Genomic DNA, 26,058 nt, shown 5'->3' with positions numbered 1-26,058 from the left:
ATGTCGAAGAACCAAAGGTGAGTCAGCAGTCAGAGGAAATTAACTTATTTTAGTTAATGTACAGACCGATATAAGGGAAAATTACACAAGTGTAAATAGAGTATAGGACAACGATTCTGTTGCTAGGATAATATTAAAAAATATACAAGCAGCACCCTCAGATGACAATTAACATACTGTGTACATGAACATCATATGATATGCTGTTTTCTTTAAGGACAAAAGCTAGTTTGATGTTTGTTTGTATATTATTTACCTGGTAAATGTTCTTACTGGTCACTGTGAGCACTACTTCACTGTATGTACAATGCTCCACAATCTATTGCGAACAAACAAAACTTACCCAGTGCCTTAATCAGCTAAATAAGATAAAAAAAGACCGTTTGTTGCATGGTCTGGTGGACACAAGGAACACAGAAATGACTAATAATTTGAATTTAGAACTAAAGGATAAACTGTATAGATAATGGATATATGAATAAATATAACACTGAATTAGGCTAAATCATAAGTATTAACTGAAGGATGAGTATACAGTGCAGGACAGTAGGCTGATTTATGTTGAAGTGTCTAATCTTATCTGCAGCAGGTGGCATAAGACCCTAGTAAACTGTAAAACCAAAACACCCACACAGAAGAAAGCAGGAAAGGTAAGGACCAAGTTCATTTAGTTATTTATTTTTAGAAAAAAGCAATTCCCTATATACCAGAATTGTTGCTCAGCTGTGTTGAAAATGTTGTAGATATTAAACACATTTTATTGATATGTTCTTTAACTCATTTTGAAGTTCTTTGGCAAATGTCCTTGCTTACCTGGTTTATGAGGTATGAAACATTGCAGCATTATTGATTTAACAATGTCTTCCTTCCAGCAGTAACTAACAACATCTGCATATATGAAAATAATATTACTGGTCTACACTGAGAATACATAGTGTTGGAAACAAATTTTCCTCAAAGCGGATATGTATTCTTACTAGGCATGCATGCCTCTGGCTTGATTTGTGCAGCCATTAATGGCTAAAAATCAAGTCAGTGCAGTAAAACCTGCACTAGTTGCCAAGTCAGGGATCTTCAAAGCTCTTCTAATTGATTTCTCCGTCATGTAGTCCAGCCACAGATTGACTGCCTCTGCAGTTTGTGCAGTTGCATCTACAGAGACTGGTATATCTGATGGTTCTCCAATACTCAAGTGTGATTAAGTTTAATGTGTGTGTTTGTGTGTGTGTGTCCATGATCACAGTGTAGGTCAGAAGGTACTTAAGTAAATTAAGAGCTCTTGTGAGGATTAGAAGGTGCTATCCATCCATTGGTCTTTGGATTGTATGTGTCAAAGATTCAAAGAAGAGAGAGATTAAAATATTATCAACCTCGAAAATGAGGTTGAAAAAGCATTCTGCTGTCTTTATTTGATTTATTTTCTTAGACAATCACTGTTAGGCCTCTTCTATCACTCTCTCTCTCTCCCAAAGGACATAGCCGCTTTAACAGTGGCAGTGTCCGGTGGAGAACAGGCTGGCAGCGCTATGTCTAAACCCAGTGTTGGCAGTAAAAGGAGCAGCAGCCTCAGCAGCAGAAGTGGAGACTTGAGTTCTGGTGGCAGCAAAGTTGGTGGCAGTCTGAAAAGAGGCAGCCTTGTTCAGCAGGGCATCAGACCAGCATCTCGCCCAACCAAACCAGCCCACCGCCTCTGCAGCAGCCGCAGCTTCTCATCCCTCCACACCTCCTCGCTCACTGCTGCTCCTTTCATGAGAAGCAGCCGCTCTCTCAGCAGACTCGACCAAAGAGCCACTGGAGACGGTAATCTTATTCATGTTTTATTTATGATTTTTGAATAGTATTTCTTATTCAATAGGTCTGTTTGTTAATGAAAATGTGTTGGTTTATTTTTACTGTGCTAAATATTCATTTTGATTGTCCACCACAACATAGAAGTTGTAAAATAAAAAAAGAGGATATCATAAGAAAATAATAACCACTAATAATCTTGTCAAGTTATTTCATATATGGCTGCTATTTCTTTGTCTCTGAAACGGATTCAGACTGTGCAGTTCCAAATTTACAAGTAGAAAAAGGACAAACCACAGAAAAGAACGTACAGGATTCTGGCCAGCTGCCATGCTCTCAGGAAGAAATCAGGTTTGTTGTCGTTTTTAAGGTTTTTTTGAGAATTTCAGAGTCCTGGATTTTTCATTTAATGGCTTCTCTTTGAAATGCTGTTATTGTACTATATTTCAAATACGTCGTGGTGATCTGCAATCACTGATAGCAGGTTTTGACCCTTCTATTTTTATTTTAGAGACAACAAAGACCAGTGTCATGGTGATAATACCAAGAAAAAGAAACGAGGCAGCTTCTCTGAGTTTTCCTCTTCTTTGGTGTCCAATACAGGATGTCATCATCACTGCAAGAAAGTAAAAAAACAAGTACTTTTTTATGATTATATGTGTAAGTGGTCCACAGTTTTTGACCTTTCCCTGCTGATGCTATAATTGAGGCCAGAGATATCAGGTAGTGACTATGTATTGTTGATTATATGACTACTTCACAATAAATACTGTTCTCACGATCCAGACACTTTGTATAGTAGATGAATGTTTCCATAGACTTTGTGGTCATCTGATAGACATGGGGCTGGTGGGAGACCTGTTAGAGGGAAATGAAATGCATCAAAGGACCCAAGCATATTATTATTACTCTTACTATTCTAATTATTGCATGAAGATGATAATTTAACATATACTTATCTAGTCAATTTCAAATGAAGCACCAGAGAGATGAAGAGATTTTAAATTCTTGACCGTCAAAGCATCTGAAGACAGTCACAGTGTCCAAACATTTAAAAAACAAACCTTTGAAACACAAAAACTTTCTTTAGAAATGTGTTTGTAATAAATAAAAAAAGGCTTCTTCAGTGTTAATGTTTTCCTACTTTTCTTGTGTAATAGTTGTGTACAAGTATTCTTTGTCTTGTCACTCAATTCACAGCAATTGTATTTGTATTTGTATTTGTATTTATTATATAATATCATAATGACTAATATTTCTGTTTCCACAGACCACAGATGGTGTGCACACACTTTGTGCAACAACCTCTGGGATGAGGCGCAACTGGGTCCAAGCAGTTTTGATGAATGTGAGGCCTGGTCTTATACCTGATGTCACCAGGTAACTAGAGTTGTTTAATTTCTGGTGTAACTATCAAAAATGGTGCACAATTAGTGTCACTGTTCTAGATTTCATGGTATCTACTATATTATTGATAACCAATATTATTCTAATTTTATTTTTTTAATTATTGAGGCTTCTCATTATCTTACCTCTTAAAAAGCCAACTTACTGCCTTTGTGTAAAGAAGTTCCTTTTGTATTTTTCACAGCCCCCTTTCAGAACAGAAATCACAGCAACCAGATTCAGATTCAGCTGAGGTTGTGTGGAAAGTGGAAAATCTAAACAGCTGTTTACAAGAGCACAAAATCAGCAGCTGGACAGAATATACACATCAACAGCAGGAACAGGATAACAAACCGCAGCCAGAAAGAGAGCAAAGATCTGCTGACGAAAACTCTGCATCATTTCTTCGCCCAGTCTCTCTCCCTGGCTCCTCTGATCCATCTCCCATCAATCTTGCAGTCCAGGTGGAGGGGGGTGAAGCTGTGTCCTGTCATCAGTGTCCACCTCTTATTGAAACCACACAAACTGGTGAGTTATTAAAAAAACTGAGAAAAATAAGATAGGAGGAGAAATGCAGCCTATTAGTGTTTTAATGTGAGGCCTTTCTGTATCAGGTGTGACAGATCCATCACCGTGTGTTGAAGGAGCACTAAGCGACAACTCTACCTCCACAGCATTGCTGTCAAATAATGATTCTTTTGCTGAACAAATGCAGACTGAAACTGAGCTGAGTTTGCGGCAAAAGGAAAATATACAGCAAAGTGAGGTATCAATAAACTCCACCCCTGAGGGCACAACAGTCAAGAAAACACTGCCACATGACCAACAAACTGGGCAACTAGTCAAAGAGGTGAGATTATGTTTTTGTGTGTGTTTAGTAAAACAAACCAAATGAATAAAGTGTCACAGGCGGCAAATAACAAACCATGCAACCTTGAAAGAAACACTGAAAATTACAGGGGCACAAAGTTTGTTCACATAAACACATAAAACACAAAGTGAGATTTAAAGTGAGAGTTTGTTAATGTTTCTCCACAGCTGGAACAAATACAAAAAGAAGTGTCTCGACTGCAGCAGTTAAACAGGAATCTGCAGGATGACCTACAGCAAGAGAGAGAGGGTCATTCAAGAGACAAGATTCATCCACAGGTATAACACAGAAGATGCTCCCCTGACCTGTACCATTGTGTGAAAAGACCCACTTTCATTTAGTAAAACATAAAAAGTCAAGTTTATAGTCTATTTTAAAATAAAGTATGATTTGTTGTTATACTGTGCAGTTTGTCCTAATGAACTCTCACTGTTGTCCTGTAGAATGAGCTTCCTTCAAACTCCAGCTCATCTTCAGAGCAGGCTCTGACTTTACAGAGACTACAGAAAATAAACCACGACCTCCGCACTGAGCTGGAGGCCCACAGGAGGAGAGAAGAAGAAGCCAGAGAGGCTGAACTCATGCGAAGAGTAGATCTTTTAGCTCAACAAGCACAGTTACTGGTCACAGGTGATGCCACAGCACTTGCACAAACTCATCTAGAACAAGATCGCCATCGGTTCCATGAGCAGCAGATGGAGTGGGACCATCGTGTGGCCTCGCTGAAGTCTCAGCTTAGCATCAGTGAGGAGCAGAGGAAGGAGGCTGAGCTGCGCTTGACTCAGCAGCAACAGGAGTTACAGAATTACCATGATCTCCAGCAAGAGGCTAGTAACTTGCAGAAACATCTTCAGGAAATGAAAACTCAACTTCATGCCAACAAGGAAGCACAGGCACAAAAAGAGGCTCGTCTGCAGAAGCACCTAATGCTCCTTCAAGCAAGTCAGGACAGAGAACGGAGGAGCTTGACTGCAAACCTGGCACAGGCTGAGCAACATTCACAAGACCTTCAGGAGAGACTGGACATGGCTGAGCAGCGATTGGACAGCCTGAATAAGAATCAGACCTGGACCAGAGACATTGAGGAGGCTCAACATCAGCTTCAGGAGGAGCTGGCACGTACAGTATCTGCTGTACAGAAACTTCAGGAGGAAAGGGAGCAGCTCGACGGTCACCGTCAAGAGCTGCAGAATCAGTTATCTGAGTCAGATGCTGAGGTGGGTCGTCTGCAGAACCGCTTGAAAACAGAAGAGACACAATATTACAATATTGAACACTCATATGAGAGAGTGTGTGAGGAACTGCAGGTGGCTTTGGGGAAAGTGCAGCAAAGGGAGTCTGAAATACAGGATATACAAGAAGGCTATGAGAAGCTACTTGACCAGAAGGAGCAAGAGCTGAGTGAAGTTTTGTTGAAGATGGAAGTCTTGGGCAATAGCCTGGAGGAGACAGAACAGAAACTGAATGAAGTGCTGAAAGTGAGCACCTGTGTCTCTTCTCCACTGAAGGACAAGTCATCAGAGCTCACTCATAGTGAGAGACGATGCCAATCAGATGGCCCTCTTGCTATAAATGACCATAGGCCAAAGGCAGTAGACAATGACCAAGTGTTTACCAGTCCAAATACAACAGATGTTGCTCAGATAAATGGTAACCATTCCCATGAACATACAAGAACCCGGTCTCGTTCGGTTGACCCATCATACCAGTACATTGTCACTGCAGGAGATGACCCAGAAAGGTTCATGTCTGTGATCCAGTTACTTGAATCTAAGCTTTATGTGACAGAGGAGAAACTAAGAGACATCACCCAAAGATTGGAAGAACACCAAGGTCACACCAGCTGCCAGGACCCCCACCTTTGTTCCCAGCTCACTCAGAGCAGAGCCACCGCCCAGCACCTCAGTCTGCTGCTTCACAGTCAGGCCAAACAGAGCCAACGCTTCGCCCAGGAGACAGAGAACCGCTGCAGGATGTTGGTTGGAAGGTTTCATGTTGCTCTGAACATCATCCAAGCCTGCAGAGAGAGGCTTCATAACACTCCGATTAATATTTCAGACTTTGAGAAGCAACTAGCCACTGTTGCTGCCTGTCTTCAACAGGGAGAGAAAGAGGCAGAGAAACAACAGCATGAATCACACAATGCCAGCAGAGGAGTGAATAAAATCCTCAATGATGAGTCATTAGCTGCAGCTAAAACTACATTCAATAATATGTTATACTCAGGGGATGACAGGGAAAGTGTTGGAAGGTGTTTAATGATGGAACTATTTGTGGTAGAAAAGATGGTTTCTGTTCTTCAGAGTCAACATAGTGTTAGACAACTAGACTTAGTCCCTCCAGATAATGAGGGGGACATGGCCCACCGTTACAAAAGCATAATCTCCCAAAGAATAGCCTTGAAAACAGAAAATGGAACTAGCAGGGAAGAATGTGATAGTGATGAATCTGTAGAAAGTGCCATAGGTAGAGTGTGTGCTGACGCTGAGCTCATTTATGTGTCTATAAAATGTCAGCAGCAGTATGGAAGTGTCACTCAAGTCAATAATCAAGAAAGAAAGGATCTGGCAGATATCAGTCCCCCAGAGTTGGCCCCATATGAGGAGCAAGTGCAGCTTGAGGGCAGGGGTTTAGAAGAATCTGCAAAACCAGTTGAAAAGAACCAAACTGGTGACAATGAGGTTGAGGCAAAGAAACAGCCAGACTGGTTAGAGAGACTTATATCCCGGCTGCAGAGAAGGGCTGAATTCTTACGCCAACTCTGCCAGGGAATCTCTGATGAGGGTGGTGTGGACTATGGTGAGAAAAATGATTTTGCAGTAGACTTAAATTGGATGCAGGAGCATGCAAAGTTAATTTATTTGTCAGACAGGCTGTGTTTGGATTTAGAGCAGCAATTTCAGCAAAGTGAAACGTTGCAGAAGCAACTACAGGCCTCGTGCAAAGAGCGAGAAGTCACACTAATTGATGAGCAAGAGGCCTTAAATCACACCTTATGTCAGCTTCAAGAGAACAACAGCGTGTTAAGAGAAGAACTAGAGCGAGCAGAGCAAAGGATAATATCTGTAGAGAATGGGAACCAGAACCTCCTAGAGGACATTCAGAGGATTGAGGACTATCATGAGGAACGTATGAAAAAACTGGAAACAGAGTATCAAGAGAAGATTAGGGAGTTGCAACAGATCCATGAAGAAGAGATGAAACACCTGCTCAGTTACTATACAAAGTCTTCTTTCATTGAAAGTAACCCCTCCACATCAGAAGAGAGAAAAACAAAAAAACGGCTTGGAAATCAAACAATAAACGGCAATGCAATGGCAGTGAGAGAGTCTTACCAGAAAGAGCTTGAAAACCTTCAGGTAGGAAAGACCTTATATCTTTCTTTAGCATGAACTTAAATGATTATAACATACTTTTTGTTTTTTGTTGGAGTGTGACATCAAAAAGCAAAACCTCCAACACACATCCACTAGATATATTCTCCATTTCTGTTAATGCATGAATCACTAAAGAACTTTATTCTAAATTTGAATATAGGCTTCCTGTGACCAGGGTTTCACTGCTATGGAGGAAATGCACAGGAAGCTGATAAGTGATCTCCAGCAGCAGCATCAGATGGAGGTGGCTGCTCTTCTGAAAGAGAAAGACCAAGTGCTGCAGGAGGAGACAGCTGCCACGATGGCAGGTAGAGGTTTTTCTGCAATGAACTATAGAGAAATAAAAGTACTACAGACACATTAAGTCCAAAAAATAGTTTCACTATAATTAGCTTTTTTCATTGTTTGGTTTTTACACTATTTAAATTCACTGACACTCAACAGTGTTTAGTTTACATTAGCAAGCAAAGGACATCTGTTCAGAAACATTAATTTAATTGTCTTAGTTTAATGAATGTGACAAATATTTATTTATTATTATTATTTATTTTTATTTAATAATCAGGTAGTCAAAGGGAAAACAAGAGAATTTAGTGAACCAGAAACATTGTTCACCATGAAGTTTAACAGAAATCATGTTAACAGTGGTAAATAATAATGTATTTTGGATTTGTCATATCTCATATCTTTTTACAGCCATTGTAGCAATGAGGAGAGCACATAAGAAGGAGCTGGAGAAATGCAGAGAGACACAGCACACCAGGGAGAGTGCTGACATCATGCAGCTGCACATTGAATATGAGTGAGTTTCTGCTTTCACTCTTTGTTTTTTCTTCTGCGCTGAAACTACGGATGAAAAGTTAAATATGTCTTACTTCTTTACAGCAATATTTACCACAGGTCTGTGTTATTGGCTGTATAATAAACTTAAAGTGTAGATCATATGCGGCAGGTGCATATTTGCCATAATAGGATACAAATCATAAGAATAGCTACAGATCAAATGTCTTTTGCCCAGGTGAAATTCCCCATGAATATAGGCATCAGACAGTTTTGTGTCACTATAACACCATAGATTGGCTGCAGGTGCGTCAGCTCAGACAGTGACATGGACATAGTTGTGCATTAAAGTAAAATGATGTATTCTGAATTAGAGTAATTTTTTTTTTTTTTTTTTACACAGACTGGTTGCAAAGATAATAATGTCATGTACAATTTATAATATTTACCTGTTCTAAAATGACGCCTGGTCACTGTTTTCAATCAAATCTATATTTACAAGGAAATCTCCAGTTTAATTTAATCTCAAAATGGTCAGTTTTTCCAAGGAAGAGTGAGCCGCTAAGCCTGTGCTAGTTGTGTTTCCTCAGTCCATCATACCAGATTTTTATAGCATCACTTCTCCCTCAAAAAACTCTGCTCACTTAAGTGTGTATAATCTCCGCCTCTGCTTTACCATTGCAGGAAGGAGATCCAGTTATTGCACAAGGAGCTGGAGGTGTTGTCGGTTCAGCACACTCAGAAATGCCTGGAACACTCTAAGCTGAGTCAAGAGCTGCAGGATGAGCGAAAGTCCTCGATGCAGTACCAAAAAGAAAATCAGGAGCTCAAAAAGAAGCAGGTATAAACATTTTCTCCTCACAAAGGTTTTTTTGGACAGTGTGTCTGTTCTTCTAAAGCCATTCATAACATTTTCCTGTCATCCTTTAAGAGACAGACAGATGAAATGTCTCACCATCATTGCTCATTTAATGGGGAACCATCACATGTGACCCCACAACTAAATGACTTCTATGAAATGGAGGTTAGTGCCTGGAAAACAGAGTTGAGATGTTATGTTTGGTACATGCCACTTAAAAGTTTCTCTCTGAGAGAAATTATTATTTAACTTCCTGTACTTTCAGGTGATTCTGCGGGCGAGGGAGGCAGAAATGCAGTTTCTCAGGCAGGAAGCTCGTTCTCTGAGGGAAGAGCTGAAGATTGCTCGCATGGTATTAAATCTGTCTAAACCTCTGGGGAGATCCCTGAAGACGTTACATATTGTCAAGACTCTTCATAGGCAAAACATTATAAAACTTTATTTGTATTTACAGAAATTGAAGATAAATTAAAAAAGCAAGAAGATGTTTGTCATTAGGAACATTGTCCAATTTAATATAATGTATCACATAATGACTTCTAAGTGAAAATCTCATTTTTAGACTGACGTGTGTGTGTGTGTGTGTGTAACAGGACAAAATATACGCTCAGAACAAGCTGAAGGCTCTATATATGGACAGCCAGGGTAAACCGCATCAGGATGTCAACAAACTCAGCGAAGATTTTAAGTTCGCTACTTGGTCTCCAAGCAGAGCTGCAGGTCAGAGCTGCACCTCAGCGAGAAACTTTTTGCTTTGTCTACACTATAAATTTAACAGTAGCTAAAGAAGATTTCTTCTCACACATACAATTAACATTTCTCTCATTGGCTGGTTAATACTTCTTCCTATTTTGATGTAAAGACTGATGTTATTCTTAAACATATACATAAATTCATGTTTAAACGCAACTTAAAGGCATAGTTTGATCATTTTGAGAAATGGACTCATTCTTGCTGTGTACGATGAGAAGAATTGTTTCACCTGTATAAAGCTATAGTGAACAGTCAGTTAATTTAGCTTAGCATAGGTCTCATATCAGTCTCCTCATCCAATTCTTCTCAAGAAGTGTATTTCTAAGAATGTCAATGTGTTCCTTCAATTCCCTCTGTGTCTTTTCTCTCTTCGTTTTCTCAGAGGACTTGACAAACACAAGTGATGCTGCTTTTCTGAAGAAAACTGAGAAATCAGCCCTCACACGTCAGATCAGAGGAGTGAGATCAAAGGTAAAATTCACAGACCTGGTAAATACAGAAGTGCATCCATATCTGTACATCTAAATCAAAAACATGCACAGTTTCAACAGACATGTTAGCGTTAGGGTTTTATCAAAATGTCAAGCTATGTAGCACAAAAAAATGTAAACACACCTGAGAGTAACTCTTGTCAAACACACAAGCACTGCAGGGTGTAAAAAACACATGCTTCCAATAAACAAGTGGCAATATCTTTATAAGACAGAGCTGTAGCTTCACTTGTGGTTAAGCTTTTGTGTTTTAAAGGCTTCAGTCTTATCTACTGTTTAGTGCAGAATGCCTTTATTTTGCAGTAGTGTTTGTAGTCATACTAACTAAGAACCTTTATTCTTTTTTATCTCTTGTTTTTCATGTTTATGTGTGTTCGGCTGCAGAGTTTAAAAGAGGGCCTTTCTGTTCAAGAAAGAATGAAGCTGTTTGACTCATTCTGATCCAAAGACGATAAGAAGGTGCAGTTTAAAGCCAGGTTATGTATTTCTGTGCATTATGTATAACATTTGTTGTTACAGTACATTTTTATACGTTGGCTTGTTGCTGATGTGCTATGTCCTTTGGAAAAGCTCTATTTAATTTTGTGTGTTTGTGTGTGTGCGTAAGAGGAGTACCACTAGAGGGAGCACCAAACATTGGCTTTTCTAGATACATATTTCTAAAGATTTAAAATATAACAGAGCAGTCACAGACAGGCAATATTTATGTGTTGGTGTACATCTTAGTATACTGCAAACACACACACCTTTCCTTTTTCATTTAAAAATTGCACAATGTGTTGCATCAGTTATATAATTATTGTTAACATGTTGGACCACTAGATGTAGTGAAATAAAATATTTATTGCCCCAGTAGAGGCAACAGAGACTTTGGAAACAGATGAGGTGTCTGTTCCTGTCTATCTGTTGTTGTTAAATCTTAGAATCTGTTGCTGCAGACATTGAGCCGTTTTATGACCAAAAATATCAAAGCTGCAAAATAAAATGAAGAATTTTAGGGAGGTCAAAATGTATAAAGCTGCTGTACTAGAATGTATTCAGTTATATAAACACAGAGATTAAAATAATACAAGTACATGTACAGTGCATTTGTATCTTATTTGCCTGGTAACCAAAGACAACAAGCTCTGAATGCAAATCTGACATCCTCTCACTTCATCTTCTCACACTCTAAAATAAAGTCAGACAAGGAGCTGGTGTAAATAGTGCGTGTGGGTTGGAACATAATAGGACTTAAAGTCAGCTTAAAAAAACTTCCAAGAGCCACTAATGTCTGCTCAACAATCACATGGGACACACATAGTGTTCCTTATTAGTGGAGCATCACGTCTGCACAGAATCAGCACGTCCTCCGACATCGTACCACCTGTCACACAGAGGGAGAAGAGTCAGGGAGGTATTTGTTTTCAGTGATCCTTTATTATTGCTCCTCCTATATTAAAACATCCTTTTGACTATCATTGCTTCAAACTGCCTTTTATGAACATCTTGCTGACATTTAATCAACATGTCTGACATTGTTGAGAGATACAACTAACTTACAACTTGTTTCACTTGATTGAGGCAAAATGTTTATTTTATGTTTTTCTTCCTTTAGTCTTTTTAGCTTTATTCTATAGAAATATTGATCCATTACAGTAAATCACCACATCTGAATTCTGTGTAAATTCTAAATCATAGCTCTCAGTTTCCTTGCACCCCTAATCTCAATGTTACTCTGTTCCCTGGAGTCATATTCCTAAAGAGGAACATCGCACCTCATTAAGCACAGCACTTATCTTTTCTTCACTGTGACTCCTGCATGTGAAACTACACGAATCTGAGCTGATACTTGGAAAGTTCAAAGCTGATTCTTTAATGTTCATGGTCCATGGTGGGTAATTCTACACCTGTGAGGTTTTCTGGTTTGCTGTGACAATTTAAACAACACAATTATCAGTTTGGGATTTGTTCTCTGAAAAACCAAACAGGTAGGATTTTTCATTCTCAAGCACAAAAAGGACATAAGGGGAAATGATCTTGATACTTTATTATCCAAAGACTTCAGTGAAATATTACATTTAAATTGTTTTGTAAATGTTAGAACACAGAAAATGATTCTTTTTGGAGAATACAACCTTGCTTCAGTTTGTTTCTGTATAAAGTAGTGTTTGTGTTTGTTGTGCTGTGTGTATGTGCACCTGCAGGGCTTGTTCAAAGTTGAACTGCCCCACAAATGCTCCTGGTCCTCATGACTGATCAGCGGCTGATGTAGAAACACCAGCACCCAGATGCACCTGCTCAGGCTGTAAAAATAAGTGGCCCATTTAGTCATGCAAAGATCAATTACTGCAACCAGCACCAGAGCTGCTCTGATCAGCGAGTGCAGCCAACTTCCCCACCTCAGCTGTGTTTACACTGCATCTGAGAGGACTGTTTTCCTCTCACATGTGACACAGGTCTGTGTTTGTATCTGTGCAAACTGTTTTTCTTAGTGTGATTTAGATCACAGCCCTGTGACAGACAGGTGATTAGTCCAGGGTGAACCCCGCCTCTCACCCAGTGTCAGCTGTGATTGGCTCCAGCTGTGTCCATGGCCCTGAACTGGACTAAATGATAAAGAAAATGGATGAATGATTTGGATCACAGTGGAACAGAGTCAGGTCCAGAGGCACATGGCCTACATGCAACTTGTTTGCTCAAACTCAAACTTGTCAGTGTTTCCATGACAATGGATAAATGTATGTTGTTCATCTGAGACAAATATAAATTTGGCATCAGCATCAGGTTGGAAACACCAGCCTCATGGACAGCATGGTGGGTGCAAATGCAGAAGTGAAGCGAATTTCTATTAGATATTGTCATGTTTGAAAAAAACATGATCTGTATTAATCACTTAATAAAAACAGCAACAACAAACTTTAAACACACTGTGTACAATATAGTATATACACACTGTGTACAATATAGTATATACACACTATGTACAATATAGTATATTCACACTATGTACAATATAGTATATTCACACTATGTACAATATAGTATATAATATAAAATATATTTATTTTTTCAGCAGTAAGTGAGAAGCAGATATTTACATTAGTGCACTGCCATTTCTTGCAAAGTTGCCTTTATGTTACACAAGAAACAAAGCTGCCATCTGCCTGTATGAGGCAGTATACTGTATATGAAAAGTTTAATTAATGTTATTGATGAAGTGCAGATGTCGCCTCACAGCACGAGGGATCTGGATTCAACCTCCGGTCCTTTTTCGTGTGGCACTAATATGGTCTCCCTGTGTTATTTCACCAGGTGGGAGTACTTTATTATTATGAGGCAGGAAGTTGATTAGGTTGCTCTGGACCTTATTCCCTAACTGGAGCAGGGTGGCAGGTGAACAGCTCCCTAACACCGTCCTATATCTTGTGTATGTGCAGCTAAGATTTCTTTCTTGGAAACATAGCAGTTTCGATATAATAACTATGAAGTAACTGAATGTCAAGATTTCAGTGAGTGTCAGTGGAACAATAAAATGCTTTCTCTAATATTTCAGACATTTGAGTTGGCACAGACTACTTTGCTCAGATTGTTGTGCACGTTGAGTATAAATCCTTAATGTTTGTAAAGCTGACTTTATTGTTATATGTTTTTTTTGTCATTCATGAAATGGTTGAAGCTGTTAAAGCTGAACTGCACAGGTACCTTATGATACCTCTGCTGCACCAGTAAAAGATGTGGGCATTAAATAAGAATCCGGTCCATGGCACTACCCAATTGAAACCAGTACCACAACAAGTATTGTATATAAATGAGAGTCTATAGGGATATGTTTAGATAATAGAATAATGAACCAAAACTCCAGAAAAGCAGAGAAAGTGAGCATGAACACCAAAGTGCTGGTGAGAATGAATTAGCAGTTGTATAAATTGAGTACTTGCCATGCTCCTGATCCTGAGTGTCCTGTCAGAACCAGCTATGCTCCTGTCTGACTGATCTTTGAGCACCTTGTGCTCTGAGGGATGTGTTATATCCCGCACAGGATTTAACACTTTAAATGAATCAGAAGATTGTGCACTGATCATTTAAAAGGTGATTGCTGCAGCTGAAGTCCTGAGTGTGGTTGAGCCTGGCCCACTTTGTCCTGCTGCAGTCAGGCGGCCTTTAAATAACTCACTGGGTATGAAGTATTAGCTGGGCTTTGGTCTCTGTCCCCATAGTACACTTCACATCCACATCTGCTCTGGCATCTCCTATCTTAACCCATTTACCAGCCTGACAACATAGTAACTGTACTGCAGCAGTCATGTTGGTGATGTAAAGATACACAGCACACACAAATTCACCACCCAACATTTAATGATAATCATAGCCAATGAAATTTTACATTCAATATATTTCAGCTGAATGTTTTCCTCAATGCATGTTTCCACTGCTGTCTAAACAGCCCGAGTAAGTCCTGTTAAGAAAACATAACACTGAAAAAGTCATTCCCAGTAAATATGACCATTCTGATAAAGAAAGTGTGAAAAATCTGAAGTGTGATGTCTGGACTCTTGTCACTTCACCACAAATGTTCACACACAACAAAATGGCTTGTTATATCTTACATGCGTTATCTTATCATGCACACTAACTAAATGTACAGTATATATCCTTGTCCTCTGAAAAGCTGCAGTGGTCACACGGCATTAGTGAAAACAGATCTAACAGCAGCACTTACAAAGGTCAAATAATCCTATTATTATGAGAAAACTGATACTCAGACTACCATGGCTTCCTTGGCGGCCGTCACACTGCAGTGTCACGCACGCTTTCCACCCATCGCTCTGCTCTGTGACACTTTCGGTGAATCTGGGTCAGGACAGTATTGGAAATACTGATCCTGTTTCTGTCTTGTGAAAGTCCTGAAGTAATTACAAACTGCTGGGCAGAGCAGTCTGGATGGTAGCTTCTTAAAAACTAGAACAAGGTGTGTTTTTGTGCACACACTACAGGGGTGTTAGGGAATAGAAACAGTTTGTTCTGTTCTTTAGTCTGCTGTTAAATATTTAGTCTTTATACATTTTAAACTGTGCTGAGGATATGGTTAAATAGATTGCAATGTCTCTGTTGGTTGATCATTCACTTTGATCCTGTGTGAAACGTCCAAAAAAAAAAAAAAGATATTAATGACATTCACAGTCTTCAGAGGATTATTCCTAAGGCCTTTGGTGAGCCCCTGACCTTAGCAGTCTATATGTTCATTCCTTTAAATACCTCAACTTCTACCAGAGGGTTTATTACAAAATATTTTATAAACATTCAGTTTCCAGACAATATGCTGTATTGTAACAGCTGTCAAATCCTGTCATCATGTGCAATTGTTCAAAATTTTGGTTTATGGGCAAATACCTGCAAAGCTAATTGCTTTCCTAATAGCCTCAGCTGTGGTGAGGTCAATGCTAAGTGGTAAGTGATAGCATGCTGAACTAATAAAGTGGGCTTGGTTTACATTGCACCTGCTTAACACCAGCATGTTACCCGTGTAATTTTGAACCTTTTATCATGTTTCCATTATCACTTTTGTCAAAGCTGTGCTGTGCCTAAATATAGTTTCACAAGCATAGCTATAGATGCTTAATCTTGTTTTTGCAACTAATCAAGGGCACAATGGCTCATTTGTCCTGTGATGCACAATAAATTCACCCATTTCCTCCTCCAAACAAGCATGCACACACAGTGTTTAGCGAGAAACTGCCTACATCGGCTTTTCAAAGTCCAGCATGCTCAAAAGGGGGTGGTTTGCTTTCTGAATGAGTCAAAATGGAGACCACACCACCCACTCTGTTGGTTTTAGTTAGAAAATAAAGACAAAATTACAGATAAGGGTAGTGAATTAGAAGAGTGAATTACTTTATTTCCATAGACACCTACGTAATGGGCATTATAAATCTGGACCAATAATAAACCTAATGTGGCACCAATGTATCTATTTTGGTTCATCTGAAGCAAAGTAATGTTTTCTGATCCCTCTCACACACATCAGTCCTAAATAAACCAGCTGGTTCTTTTGACTCTTAACATTGCTGACCAGTGCTGGTACACTTGGTAAGGGAAGAGCCTCCAAATGCCAAGTATCTACAGTGACACTGTGAAAGGGAGGGGGAGGACGAGAGCTGAGCTGTGTGCAATAGTTCACTTGATGTGGGATACATAGTGGGATCTGCAGAAGAACAAGATCAGATAGCAGATATACAGAGAAAGTGTGAGATATGTGGAAGAAGAAAGACTGTCGACTGACCATGACTCTAAAATAAGCTGTGAGAGCTGTGTGACGTTTTGATTGGACTGGACCCTACAGGCCATGTGAGCTCTATATACATTGAATTTGAGATAGCTGTGATCAGGTCTTTGTGCTATTTGGAGGGTCAGAATTATGACTTCAGTGCTTCATTAAAGTCATTTTCTAAATTCTGGTCTGTTTCTGACCAATTGGATTTCAGCAGTCACTTTGGATGACTTGATGATAGGAGTGATTGTGATGCTCTCCTCACTGAGAGGACAAAGAAACGCGAGAGATATGAAGGTTCTCTGTGGCCATTTACTTTTCTGCCTCAGGAGGGTAGAGTGGTTCTACCCATAACAGAAGAGTCGAGTTGAAGGAAGCCTGAGGAGAAACATGCAGCAGTTTGGTTAGAAGAAAGCAAGATCTGGCAAGAAAAGGAAAGTTGGAAATCACCATTTATCAGAAAAGCCTGGATACACGGTAAGTTGCTTGTCATAAATATATTTCCATGAATTCACAGACTTGTGGGCTGAGTCTCGTTGTTTGAATTACATATATTTTCGTAGGTAACAGTGATAAATGTCAGCTGATAAATAGGCTCATCTCTGCTACAGCTTCGAGATCACAGCAGGCAGAGTATGGCTCTGGAGAAAGCCGAGGAGCAGTCACACCAAATTTTAGATATTAATATCCTCGACACTCAACATACCGCTTCCTAGCAACAAGAGCACTGAGAAAGTGGCATGTAAACCACATAAGCACATGTCAATACACAAAGAGCTCATCAATGGTGAAAATCTCAAAAGATTTTGTTATCAATTACTGTCGTCCTAGAGGCTGTGCTCTGAACTCAGGTCTGCAGTGTGATGGTGTAGAAAAAGAGAGTGAAGTTCCATCAGAGAAAACTGCAGCCAGTATATTTAATCTATAACAATTTAAATAAAGAACAAGAACGATTAAACTTAAGTCTGATCTCTTATAAGGTATGATATAAGGCATGTTAACAACCTCTCGACAGTGCAGACAACACAAACTACGTTTTCTGCAGCATCTTCTAATGTCCTTTTTTTAAAAATTGGTCCAATGCGACTCTGGATTTTTAGCCAGGTTAGTGACCTGACTGGAGGAATGACAATGTCAGCATGACACTTCACCACAGTCCAGATTCAAATATCTCAACAAATGCAAAATGGACAATCATTCAGGTTTGCACCACCATGATCATGATCCCCAGACAACATATCCTAATGACTTTGGCCCCTGACCTTCCCTGTAACCTTGCCATGAAGTTGACATTTCTATTTGCAAATATTAGCTTGCTAACATGCCAAACAAGCCAACATGTGGAGCTTGAGAAACATTATATTTACCTCTAGCATGGCTGTTTGTTCCAACCAATGTTTATCATGAAGTTGAATTAGAGACTATGATGTTAAGAGACAGTTTGACTCCAAAATATTCAAGCAGGAGGCCTGGCATCACTTCGAATGGAAAGAAGCGAGTAGGACATATTGTTATTTTACATTTGTAAAGATTACAATTTACAATGCACCATGAGAGAAGGTATGAAGATAAAAAAGGCACCTTATGTATCTCTAAAATTCACGTTCCACAGAGTTTACTAGTTCTTCTGGCTATAATTTGTGAATGATGTGTCCATGACATAATATTGATGTCAGTACAGGCTGAAATATAATTAACAATGACAAAATGTAAAATTAGAAATATAGGTTCAATGGAATTTTAAATAATGTTTATATCAACAAAGAGACAGCCATAACATTACCTGAAAATCATACTGAAGACATTACCACAATTTTTTTAATCCAACAAGGCACAAACTGTTTGGGACAAATCAGGATTAAGTTTCCTCCATTTTAAAAATATTTTTACACTAATGTGCTTTAAGTGATCATATTGATTCCTACCACCGAACATTTTTTTATCTGAGGTTGTCCCTTCCATGATACATGTATCTAGTTTTCATCTCCAGATTTTTCAGCCGATATTATTCTCCAATTCAGCCTCACAGGGGATTCACACACCCTCATCACAGCACTCCAGTGGCTCTAATAGTTGTACCAGCTGGAGGAAACAGAAGATACATCACATAAAATGGCAGGGCATTGAATTAGCTGGCTATTTCTGTATCTTGTTAACTAGAGAAACATGTATACAACAGAGTAGTTCAATAAAGCAGGAAAGAAATGATGGAGATTTGATGAGATGAGATAAAGTGAGGTAACATAGCAAAGTCATAAACATGCTATGAAAGAATATATTAGTAATGAAACCAAATTTTTACATAAACCAGGTCCTTAAATTAGATTTGACTCCAGAGAGAAGTTTTAAGTGCATCATGAACATTAGGAATCTGCATTTCTTCACTGGAAGTGAAAAGAGTGGAAAAGAAATTATTAATGAAAAATGTGATCTTATGCTGAACATATTAAATGGGTAACTGGACATAAATTACTATGTGGTTATCTTACATTTATTTTTCTTGTATATCCATGTAGTTTTCAAAGATTACAGAGAAGAAAGACAATGACAATATTCTACATTAATATTTTCCTTTTCTTTGTTTCTTTCATAAAAACAACAGTTTTTCAACTCCGGGTCAACCTTTGGACAGAGCTGTGCACTTCCTGTGAGCCTGGTCAGTTTTATATGAATCCAGTTGATAGCTTGAAGCCCTGTGGCTGTGCCCCCTGAGGCATGAGTGTGGCAAGGGCTCACCACCACCAGAGCTTCCTGCCCTGTGAAGAAAAAGAAGGCCTGAGACTAAGCGCCATGCCTGCTGTGGGCAGCTTCGGCAATGGCAAGATTCACACAAGACGCAAATACTACAAGCGGTTCGTCACCAAGAATGGCCAGTGCAACATCCATTTCTCAAATATGGATGAGAAGTCACAGCGGTATATATCTGACATGTTCACAACTTGCGTGGACATCCGCTGGCGATACATGTTGCTGCTGTTCAGCCTGGCATTTGTGGTGTCCTGGCTAATGTTTGGCTTGGCATTCTGGGTCATTGGCCTCATACACGGTGACATGGACCATCCTGGAGAGGATGACACTTATGTTCCTTGTGTCATGAAGGTCAACACCTTTGTGGCAGCTTTCCTGTTTTCTGTTGAGACACAGACAACCATTGGATATGGTGCTCGTTTTGTGACAGAGGAATGCCCGACTGCTGTCTTCATGGTGGTGTTTCAGTCTATCATGGGCTGTATCATTGATGCCTTCATGATTGGTGCTATCATGGCCAAGATGGCAAGGCCTAAAAAGCGTGCAGAGACTCTATTATTCAGCCGCAACGCAGTCATCGCTATGCGTGATGGGAAGCTATGCCTCATGTTTAGGGTTGCTAATCTAAGGAAGAGCCACATAGTGGAAGCTCATGTTCGAGCCCAGATTGTTAAGCCCCGCTACACACAGGAAGGCGAGTACATCCCCCTGGATCAGATTGACATGAATGTGGGCTATGACAAAGGCACTGACCGTCTGTTTCTGGTCGCACCCCTTACTGTCATACACGAGATTGATGAAGAAAGCCCTCTCTTTGGCATCAGTAAACAAGACCTGGAAACATCTGACTTTGAGATAGTGATTATACTTGAAGGGCTGGTGGAGGCCACAGCCATGACAACACAGGCACGCAGCTCTTACCTGTCCTCTGAGATCCTGTGGGGTCACCGCTTTGAGCCTGTTATTTTTGAGGAGAAAAACCAGTACAGGATAGATTATGCCTACTTTCACAAAACATTTGAAGTACCATCCACCCCAAGGTGCAGTGCCAAGGATATAGAGGAGAGAAAATTCCCAACATCTGGTGCCAATTCCTTCTGCTATGAGAATGAGCTGGCCTTCATCAGCAGGGATGAGGAGGAGGAAGAGGAAGACAGGTGTTCATCAGAGCTGGTGAATGAGCCGATTACTTCTGGAGGTGATGAAATGTTCTCCCGTAGAGAATCAGAGATTTAACCTTTGGCTGTTGCTTGCTGTGTTTGTTTTTGGGTGCAGAGCAATGCAGGCATCATGTGAAGAGCCCAATGACTGTCATTCTTCTGACATGAGGACACCACTGCAGGTGGAGGACCAGCAGCACTGATCTCCATCACTCAAGCAAAGATGAAACTCACCACATTTCTCACTGGATAAACGTTTGTGCTTTCCTGATATGGTTAATGAGCTTTATCACATGCAAACTGTCATGTTTCCAGATTCTAGTACTAATGTGCATGACGACAGTATAGTTTTGTATGAATATTTTGGTAAATGTTTTATTGTTTTTTTTTTGAAGGGACTGTCTGTGGGCATGAATCAGGTGTTGTTCACAGTCCTCAAACATCCAGTTTACAACTGAGTGTCGATTGAAAACTAAACTTTGGGAATATTTCTCTTGACTCATTTGGCAAAAAAGCATCTTAAATATACTCTTGTGGCTCCCTACATGATATTGTGTTAAAACAGCTGGAGCTAAAAAGTCCCAGGCAAAAGGTAGAATCCTGATTAGTTGATGATCCATGCAGAAGACCTGGATATAAAGAAACAGCTTTGTTCTTATTTTGCAGTGTAGAGATCGTTCGTCCTATAACCATGAGAATAATTAAGGTCACAATGATATTCTAACATTATTTAGCTTGATTTGCTAATGGGCAGGACTTATGCTGGATTTATGTGTTATTTTTGTTATTTCCAAACAGTACTGTTTTCCACTTTTAACATTACAAAAGCAAAGGCGTTTAGGATCATGACTAACCAAGCTATCTCAGGTATTGTTGGCTGTACTTGCTGGAGTGCAAACTAACCCAAATCAAATAAGCGGCAGGTGCTAATATTAGAAACTGATATAGTAGCATCCAGGACTGGATTCCACACAGTGAGGAAGTACCACACAGTGGAGGTGCTAGTTGTGATCGGGCCTACTTTTTATGTAACCACACAAAATAATGTGTTTTGCAAATCTGCTGGCCTTGGTTGTTGTAGGTAAAACTAGAAATGCTTGATGTGCTAATGTTTGCAGCTTATTTCAAAGCAGATAAACATGCATCCATTCCTTACAAACTTTATGTTGAATTTTTGGTTTTGGAGAGGGTATCAAAACATAGTAACATTCTGAGGAAGTCAAAGTTTGACTGGTCTTCTACTATTTGCTAAGTTGTGATTGCACAATTGGTCATGAGAATTAGCAAATGATCTAATGAAATTACTTTGTCAGTTCTTTTCAGATGCAACATATATTCTAACAGAAAACCACAACTGTACCTAACTCCTTGTTTTACATGTGAGACATTTTGTCTTTACTGGTCAAATAGCAATCATCATGACCTGTGTGAATCTAACAATTCCAAAATTAGAAATAACCAAAGACAAATAACATACACCTTAAAGTTTAGCCATTTCTGTAACATAAACACATCAAGCACAGGTCAGTCTTACTGTAACTTCTTACATATTATTAATAAAAGAACTGACACATAATTTTGGAGGACTCCCATGGGTAACAGAGGAATGTAAGTAAAGTAACCTGAAAAGAAACGCATGCATCCATGACCTGCAGGAGAGAGTTGAGTAAAACTTCATCATATCTGTGAAAAAGAAGTACTGACCAAAGGAAGCCATGACACACAACACTAAACATGGGAATGAAGATAGTGTCCCTTCAAAAGTGCTGGAGACTTGTATGACGCCAACAAATTTATGACTCCTGAATGTTTTAGATGTTCATGTTTTGTATATTTATAAGGTCTGTTACCACTTGTACGAAATAGATATTTTTGTGATTGAAAGATTGAACACGCTCTAACTCAAATTTAGATGCCACATCCTGCTTTGTCATAGTATATATATATATATATGAAATAATTCATTTATTCACAATTTCAAATCTAAAATAAGTTTGCAGCAATCACACAATACATTGAGAAAAACTTTAAGTATATTAACAGAATAATATTCTCTGTGAGACTGTGAATGTCCTGGTTTCACTCTGCCCTGCTCCTGATTTATGTTTATGGCAATCCGTTGTTTTTCTTTCATTTTTTCTGTTCTTCTTTCTTCTTTAATAATGTAATAATAAGTAATAATGATATTAGGTCATCCCAGGTAAGATGAATTAATTTTCCCTACACATTTCACCATGTGGGTTAACTTGTACACCTGAATGCCATTTCAGCACATTTGTATTTATATCTTGCTGACTTGCCCTGAAAATATCACTATTGGCTTGTTCCAGGAAACAAATGAGAGTTTTATGCCCATTTGCACCAAGAGCAAAGCCAAGGGCATCCTGCATGTAAAGAAGCTCATTTGTACATTTGTCAGTCCATTATTGTAAATAGTTTTATGAGGTTCTTAACTGCAAAGACACTTAAGTACAATAAATGTGTGTTAATATTATATGTTTCTGGAGCAAAGGAGGAAACTGGAAAAACTCTTTGCTTGATGGACCGGAATGATGTCTACTGAAACGAAAGGACCTCAACTTTTTCTCGCTGTCTTCCACTAAACTCATTTGAAGCAATCTTTACTCTAAGTTGCACTTTTTCATTTTGCAGAGTTTGTTGTGTGAGAAAACGATTTATAATTTAACAGACACATAAAACAATCATCTGTTGATTTCCACAATAAAATGCACCTCAGAAATCCAACAGTATTTTTCCCCCTCACTCATCAGGTACAGGTACAGGTACAGGAATAATTTGTGTTTTTGTATTTTGCATTTGTTGTAGGGTTGCAACAAATAAGAGTGGATAGAAAGTGGGAGTGAGCTGATAAAGAGCAATGGATTGTAATCTATGGCTGTGATGTGGTGGGATGGTGTCTGGTTGGGGTCAGAGGTGTATGTTTCACTCTTATGCAACCAATCAGACATGTCTTTGTGTATGCACACACTGGACTTGGCGGTCCTGCTTAATTTGCTGCCCTGCAAACTTGACCACTGGAAGACACCACACAGAACTTAGATTTGCTAAGGTAAATATTATCAAATTGTACTACATATAATCCATATGAGCTGATATTTTGCACTGAAATATTTAAGCAGAATAACTATTCTACTATCATCTCTAGCTAAATAAAAGTCTCTTCACTCACTTATAAAGAAAAATCAGGATTTCTACTAATGGTTAAAATTCGTCTAAATTGACTTGTCAGCTAAAGAGCTAAAGAGTGGGTGTGTGAAATATTAAACTTTTACCTTGGCGACAACATGTAAGACAGTTAAAAAAAACAACTGTCTTCTTCTTTTGTGCATTATACTTTGAGGAAGTCATCTTAACACCAAATACTTTAACAATGCTGTATCCTCTGAGATGTGCCATGTGACGAAAGGAGTGGTGAGAATAAACTTGGATGTGTTCTTCCCACTCAGTCGTGTTGGAGGATGAGAAGTCATGGAGGGTCAGTCTTCCAACATGTACAGTGGGTTGTTGAAAGGCAAATTCAGCCTTAATTGCAGCAGTTCTATTCTTTGCTGGTTTCCCTTGACTGCCAAAAGGAGGTGGAGGGTAGAAAAAAAAGTAACATGATGCAACAGCTGCACGTCCTTCCTTTAGGCCATAACTCCATGACTCCATTTTAGAGCTGGGTCATAATCTCATTGCATTTTCTATTTGCTGTCAGTTTTACCCATAACCAAATCGGTTGTTTGGCTTTAGGTATCCACAGCAACAATTAACCACTGCAGCTCATGCAGGTTGTATTGAGCAACAGCTGAGGTATATTAACCTAATATTAATACATTAATCCATTTTTTATATACTAAAAATGTGTATAGTTATCAAATGATGAATGTAGCCATAAGAGTGATGTAAAGAGTCAGATTCAGTCATTGTGTATACTCTGAACTAAGCATCCGTGTTGAAAATGACTGGAAATAACTTTTAAATTTTGGTGTCCTTGGCCAGAGATATGTCATTTAACTGGGACACAACAAATCAATTAAACAAACCGTAACATCTTCATAATATTACATTCCGGTTTCTCTTTCCTTTTGCAGCATAATCTGATGGCTAAGGCATGTTTATTCTTTTGAGGGGTGTGGACAGCTTAAAGGTAAGGTAAGGTAAGGTAAGAGACATGAGCTTGTGAATGGGAGATCACTGGTCAGAAAAAAAAAAAACAACACCCTGACTGGGAAAAACTGAGCGAAGCATTTTGTTTTAGAAATCAGTGTGGATTAGACTATAATCGAAATCTGCTGACCACAGTTAGTAGTTGTGTGGTAGACAAAGTATTCAGAACATGAATACAGATTTAATCATCTCACAAACCCTCAGAGTAATCTGGTGACCTTTTGGAGGATGCTTGTCCCTGTCCCTGAAGTATGGAACCACTGGATTACTATAAAGTAATTATAATCATACACTTTGATCAGCTACAAGTGTATTAATAGAGACTTTATTGTCGGGAATCTTCATACAACTACATTTCAGTTACTTCTAAACTATTTACTGTTTTTTTTAAACATTGCTCATGACCTACATGGAAGGCAGTAAAAGTATTGTATTTCCTTTTATGACTTGGCAATCAAATTAGTTGCGTCAAAAGCAGACCGTTTCATGGATTGTATCTCCCTGATGTTGCTGTCAAAATGAACATGTCAACAGAGCAATCAGATGAAAAGTGACATAAAAGCAGCAGATTTTCTTGACATGATTCAGACATCACTTACAGGTTCAAACATGTGGCCACTGGTTTGAGTCACATGTAATAAAGTGCTGTTCATTTTCTGATCATGTTTCTTTAAATTGTTTTGCTTGGACATTTATCCTCCAGCTGAGCACATCACTCAGTGGTACTAACTGCTGCAGCCTCTACTCATGCAGACATACAGTATTTGATTACAGCAACAGGCTGATTGGATTACAGGAGGCACTGACTCAAATACCTACAGCAAACACGGGGCAACTGGAGAACTTCCTGCTTCGAATGGACAAGCACAGAGGACATCAACTGTTCAGGTCAGCCTGACTTAACACACTGAAATGACCCAGTACAGTGAAGAGTGAAAAACTGTTAACACTTATCTGAAGATTTATCAAAACTTCAGTCAGAGGGTCTGAGGACAGAAGTGGCTGCTGTAAAGCTCACTGAGACAAATTTGTAATTCGTGATATTGGCCTATACAAACACAATTAAGACTTGAAAAACATCTACTTTCAGTCAAATTATCACTAATTTTCTCTGACTGATACTGTTATCTACATTATAACCTACATTGCAACACATAAACTTACACGTTTTTTATGATGATTAATTTAATGTAAATGTAAAACACAAAAAGAATGAACCTCCTATTTCATTAGATTAAAAAGCAAAACAAGTCAGGTACAAAGCTAGAGTAATAAAAATTAGTCATTTTGACATAACTACTGTGAAAAAACCTCTTTGCTGCCCTCATGTGGCATACACGCAGCATGTAATGTAGTTTTCATGGCTGCCTTCATCAACAGATGTGCAGACATACAGTTGTACAACAGAAACATGGATCCCTTAGT

General features: G+C 39.0%; 2 protein-coding genes across 8 annotated transcripts; both read left to right on the top strand.

Annotated features, from left to right (window-relative positions):
* Positions 1 to 10,794, top strand: LOC113140642 (nuclear mitotic apparatus protein 1). Its single transcript, XM_026324530.1, has 17 exons — positions 1 to 17; positions 590 to 650; positions 1,473 to 1,800; positions 2,043 to 2,139; positions 2,300 to 2,426; positions 3,059 to 3,168; positions 3,380 to 3,702; positions 3,789 to 4,024; positions 4,213 to 4,323; positions 4,489 to 7,404; positions 7,583 to 7,730; positions 8,119 to 8,224; positions 8,887 to 9,043; positions 9,327 to 9,413; positions 9,655 to 9,781; positions 10,197 to 10,285; positions 10,690 to 10,794. Exons 1-17 carry the CDS (start codon positions 1 to 3, stop codon positions 10,744 to 10,746), a joined length of 5,097 nt encoding a protein of 1,698 aa, XP_026180315.1. The 3' UTR covers positions 10,747 to 10,794.
* Positions 10,795 to 12,121: 1,327 nt separating this feature from the next.
* On the top strand, positions 12,122 to 25,985 carry kcnj12b (potassium inwardly rectifying channel subfamily J member 12b). Of its 7 annotated transcripts, none has more exons than XM_026324654.1 (3): positions 12,122 to 12,178; positions 16,770 to 17,032; positions 19,158 to 24,062. In XM_026324654.1, exon 3 carries the CDS (start codon positions 19,271 to 19,273, stop codon positions 20,537 to 20,539), a length of 1,269 nt encoding a protein of 422 aa, XP_026180439.1. In that variant the 5' UTR covers positions 12,122 to 12,178; positions 16,770 to 17,032; positions 19,158 to 19,270; the 3' UTR covers positions 20,540 to 24,062. The 7 variants fall into 7 exon arrangements, 5 of the variants coding, with proteins under 5 accessions (XP_026180439.1, XP_026180441.1, XP_026180440.1 ...); XR_003296679.1 differs by lacking the exon at positions 12,122 to 12,178 and adding an exon at positions 24,558 to 25,985 and having other exon boundaries at positions 16,466 to 17,032; positions 19,158 to 20,718; XR_003296678.1 differs by lacking the exon at positions 12,122 to 12,178 and adding an exon at positions 24,558 to 25,985 and having other exon boundaries at positions 16,466 to 17,032; positions 19,158 to 23,959.
* Positions 25,986 to 26,058: the final 73 nt, after the last annotated feature.

The sequence above is a fragment of the Mastacembelus armatus genome, chromosome 8 (assembly GCF_900324485.2).
Source record: "Mastacembelus armatus chromosome 8, fMasArm1.2, whole genome shotgun sequence".
In the NCBI taxonomy this organism is placed as follows: domain Eukaryota; kingdom Metazoa; phylum Chordata; class Actinopteri; order Synbranchiformes; family Mastacembelidae; genus Mastacembelus; species Mastacembelus armatus.
Note: the sequence above shows the minus strand (reverse complement) of the source record. Positions and strands in the feature narration are given on the sequence as shown.

Excerpts from the sequence above, each read along its gene's own strand:
- LOC113140642 (XM_026324530.1), top strand. Across the intron at positions 3,169-3,379 it reads CTTATACCTGATGTCACCAG|CCCCCTTTCAGAACAGAAAT; the intron begins GTAACTAGAGTT and ends TATTTTTCACAG. Across the intron at positions 7,731-8,118 it reads GACAGCTGCCACGATGGCAG|CCATTGTAGCAATGAGGAGA; the intron begins GTAGAGGTTTTT and ends ATCTTTTTACAG.
- kcnj12b (XM_026324654.1), top strand. The coding sequence starts at position 19,271 with ATGAGTGTGGCAAGGGCTCACCACCACCAGAGCTTCCTGCCCTGTGAA.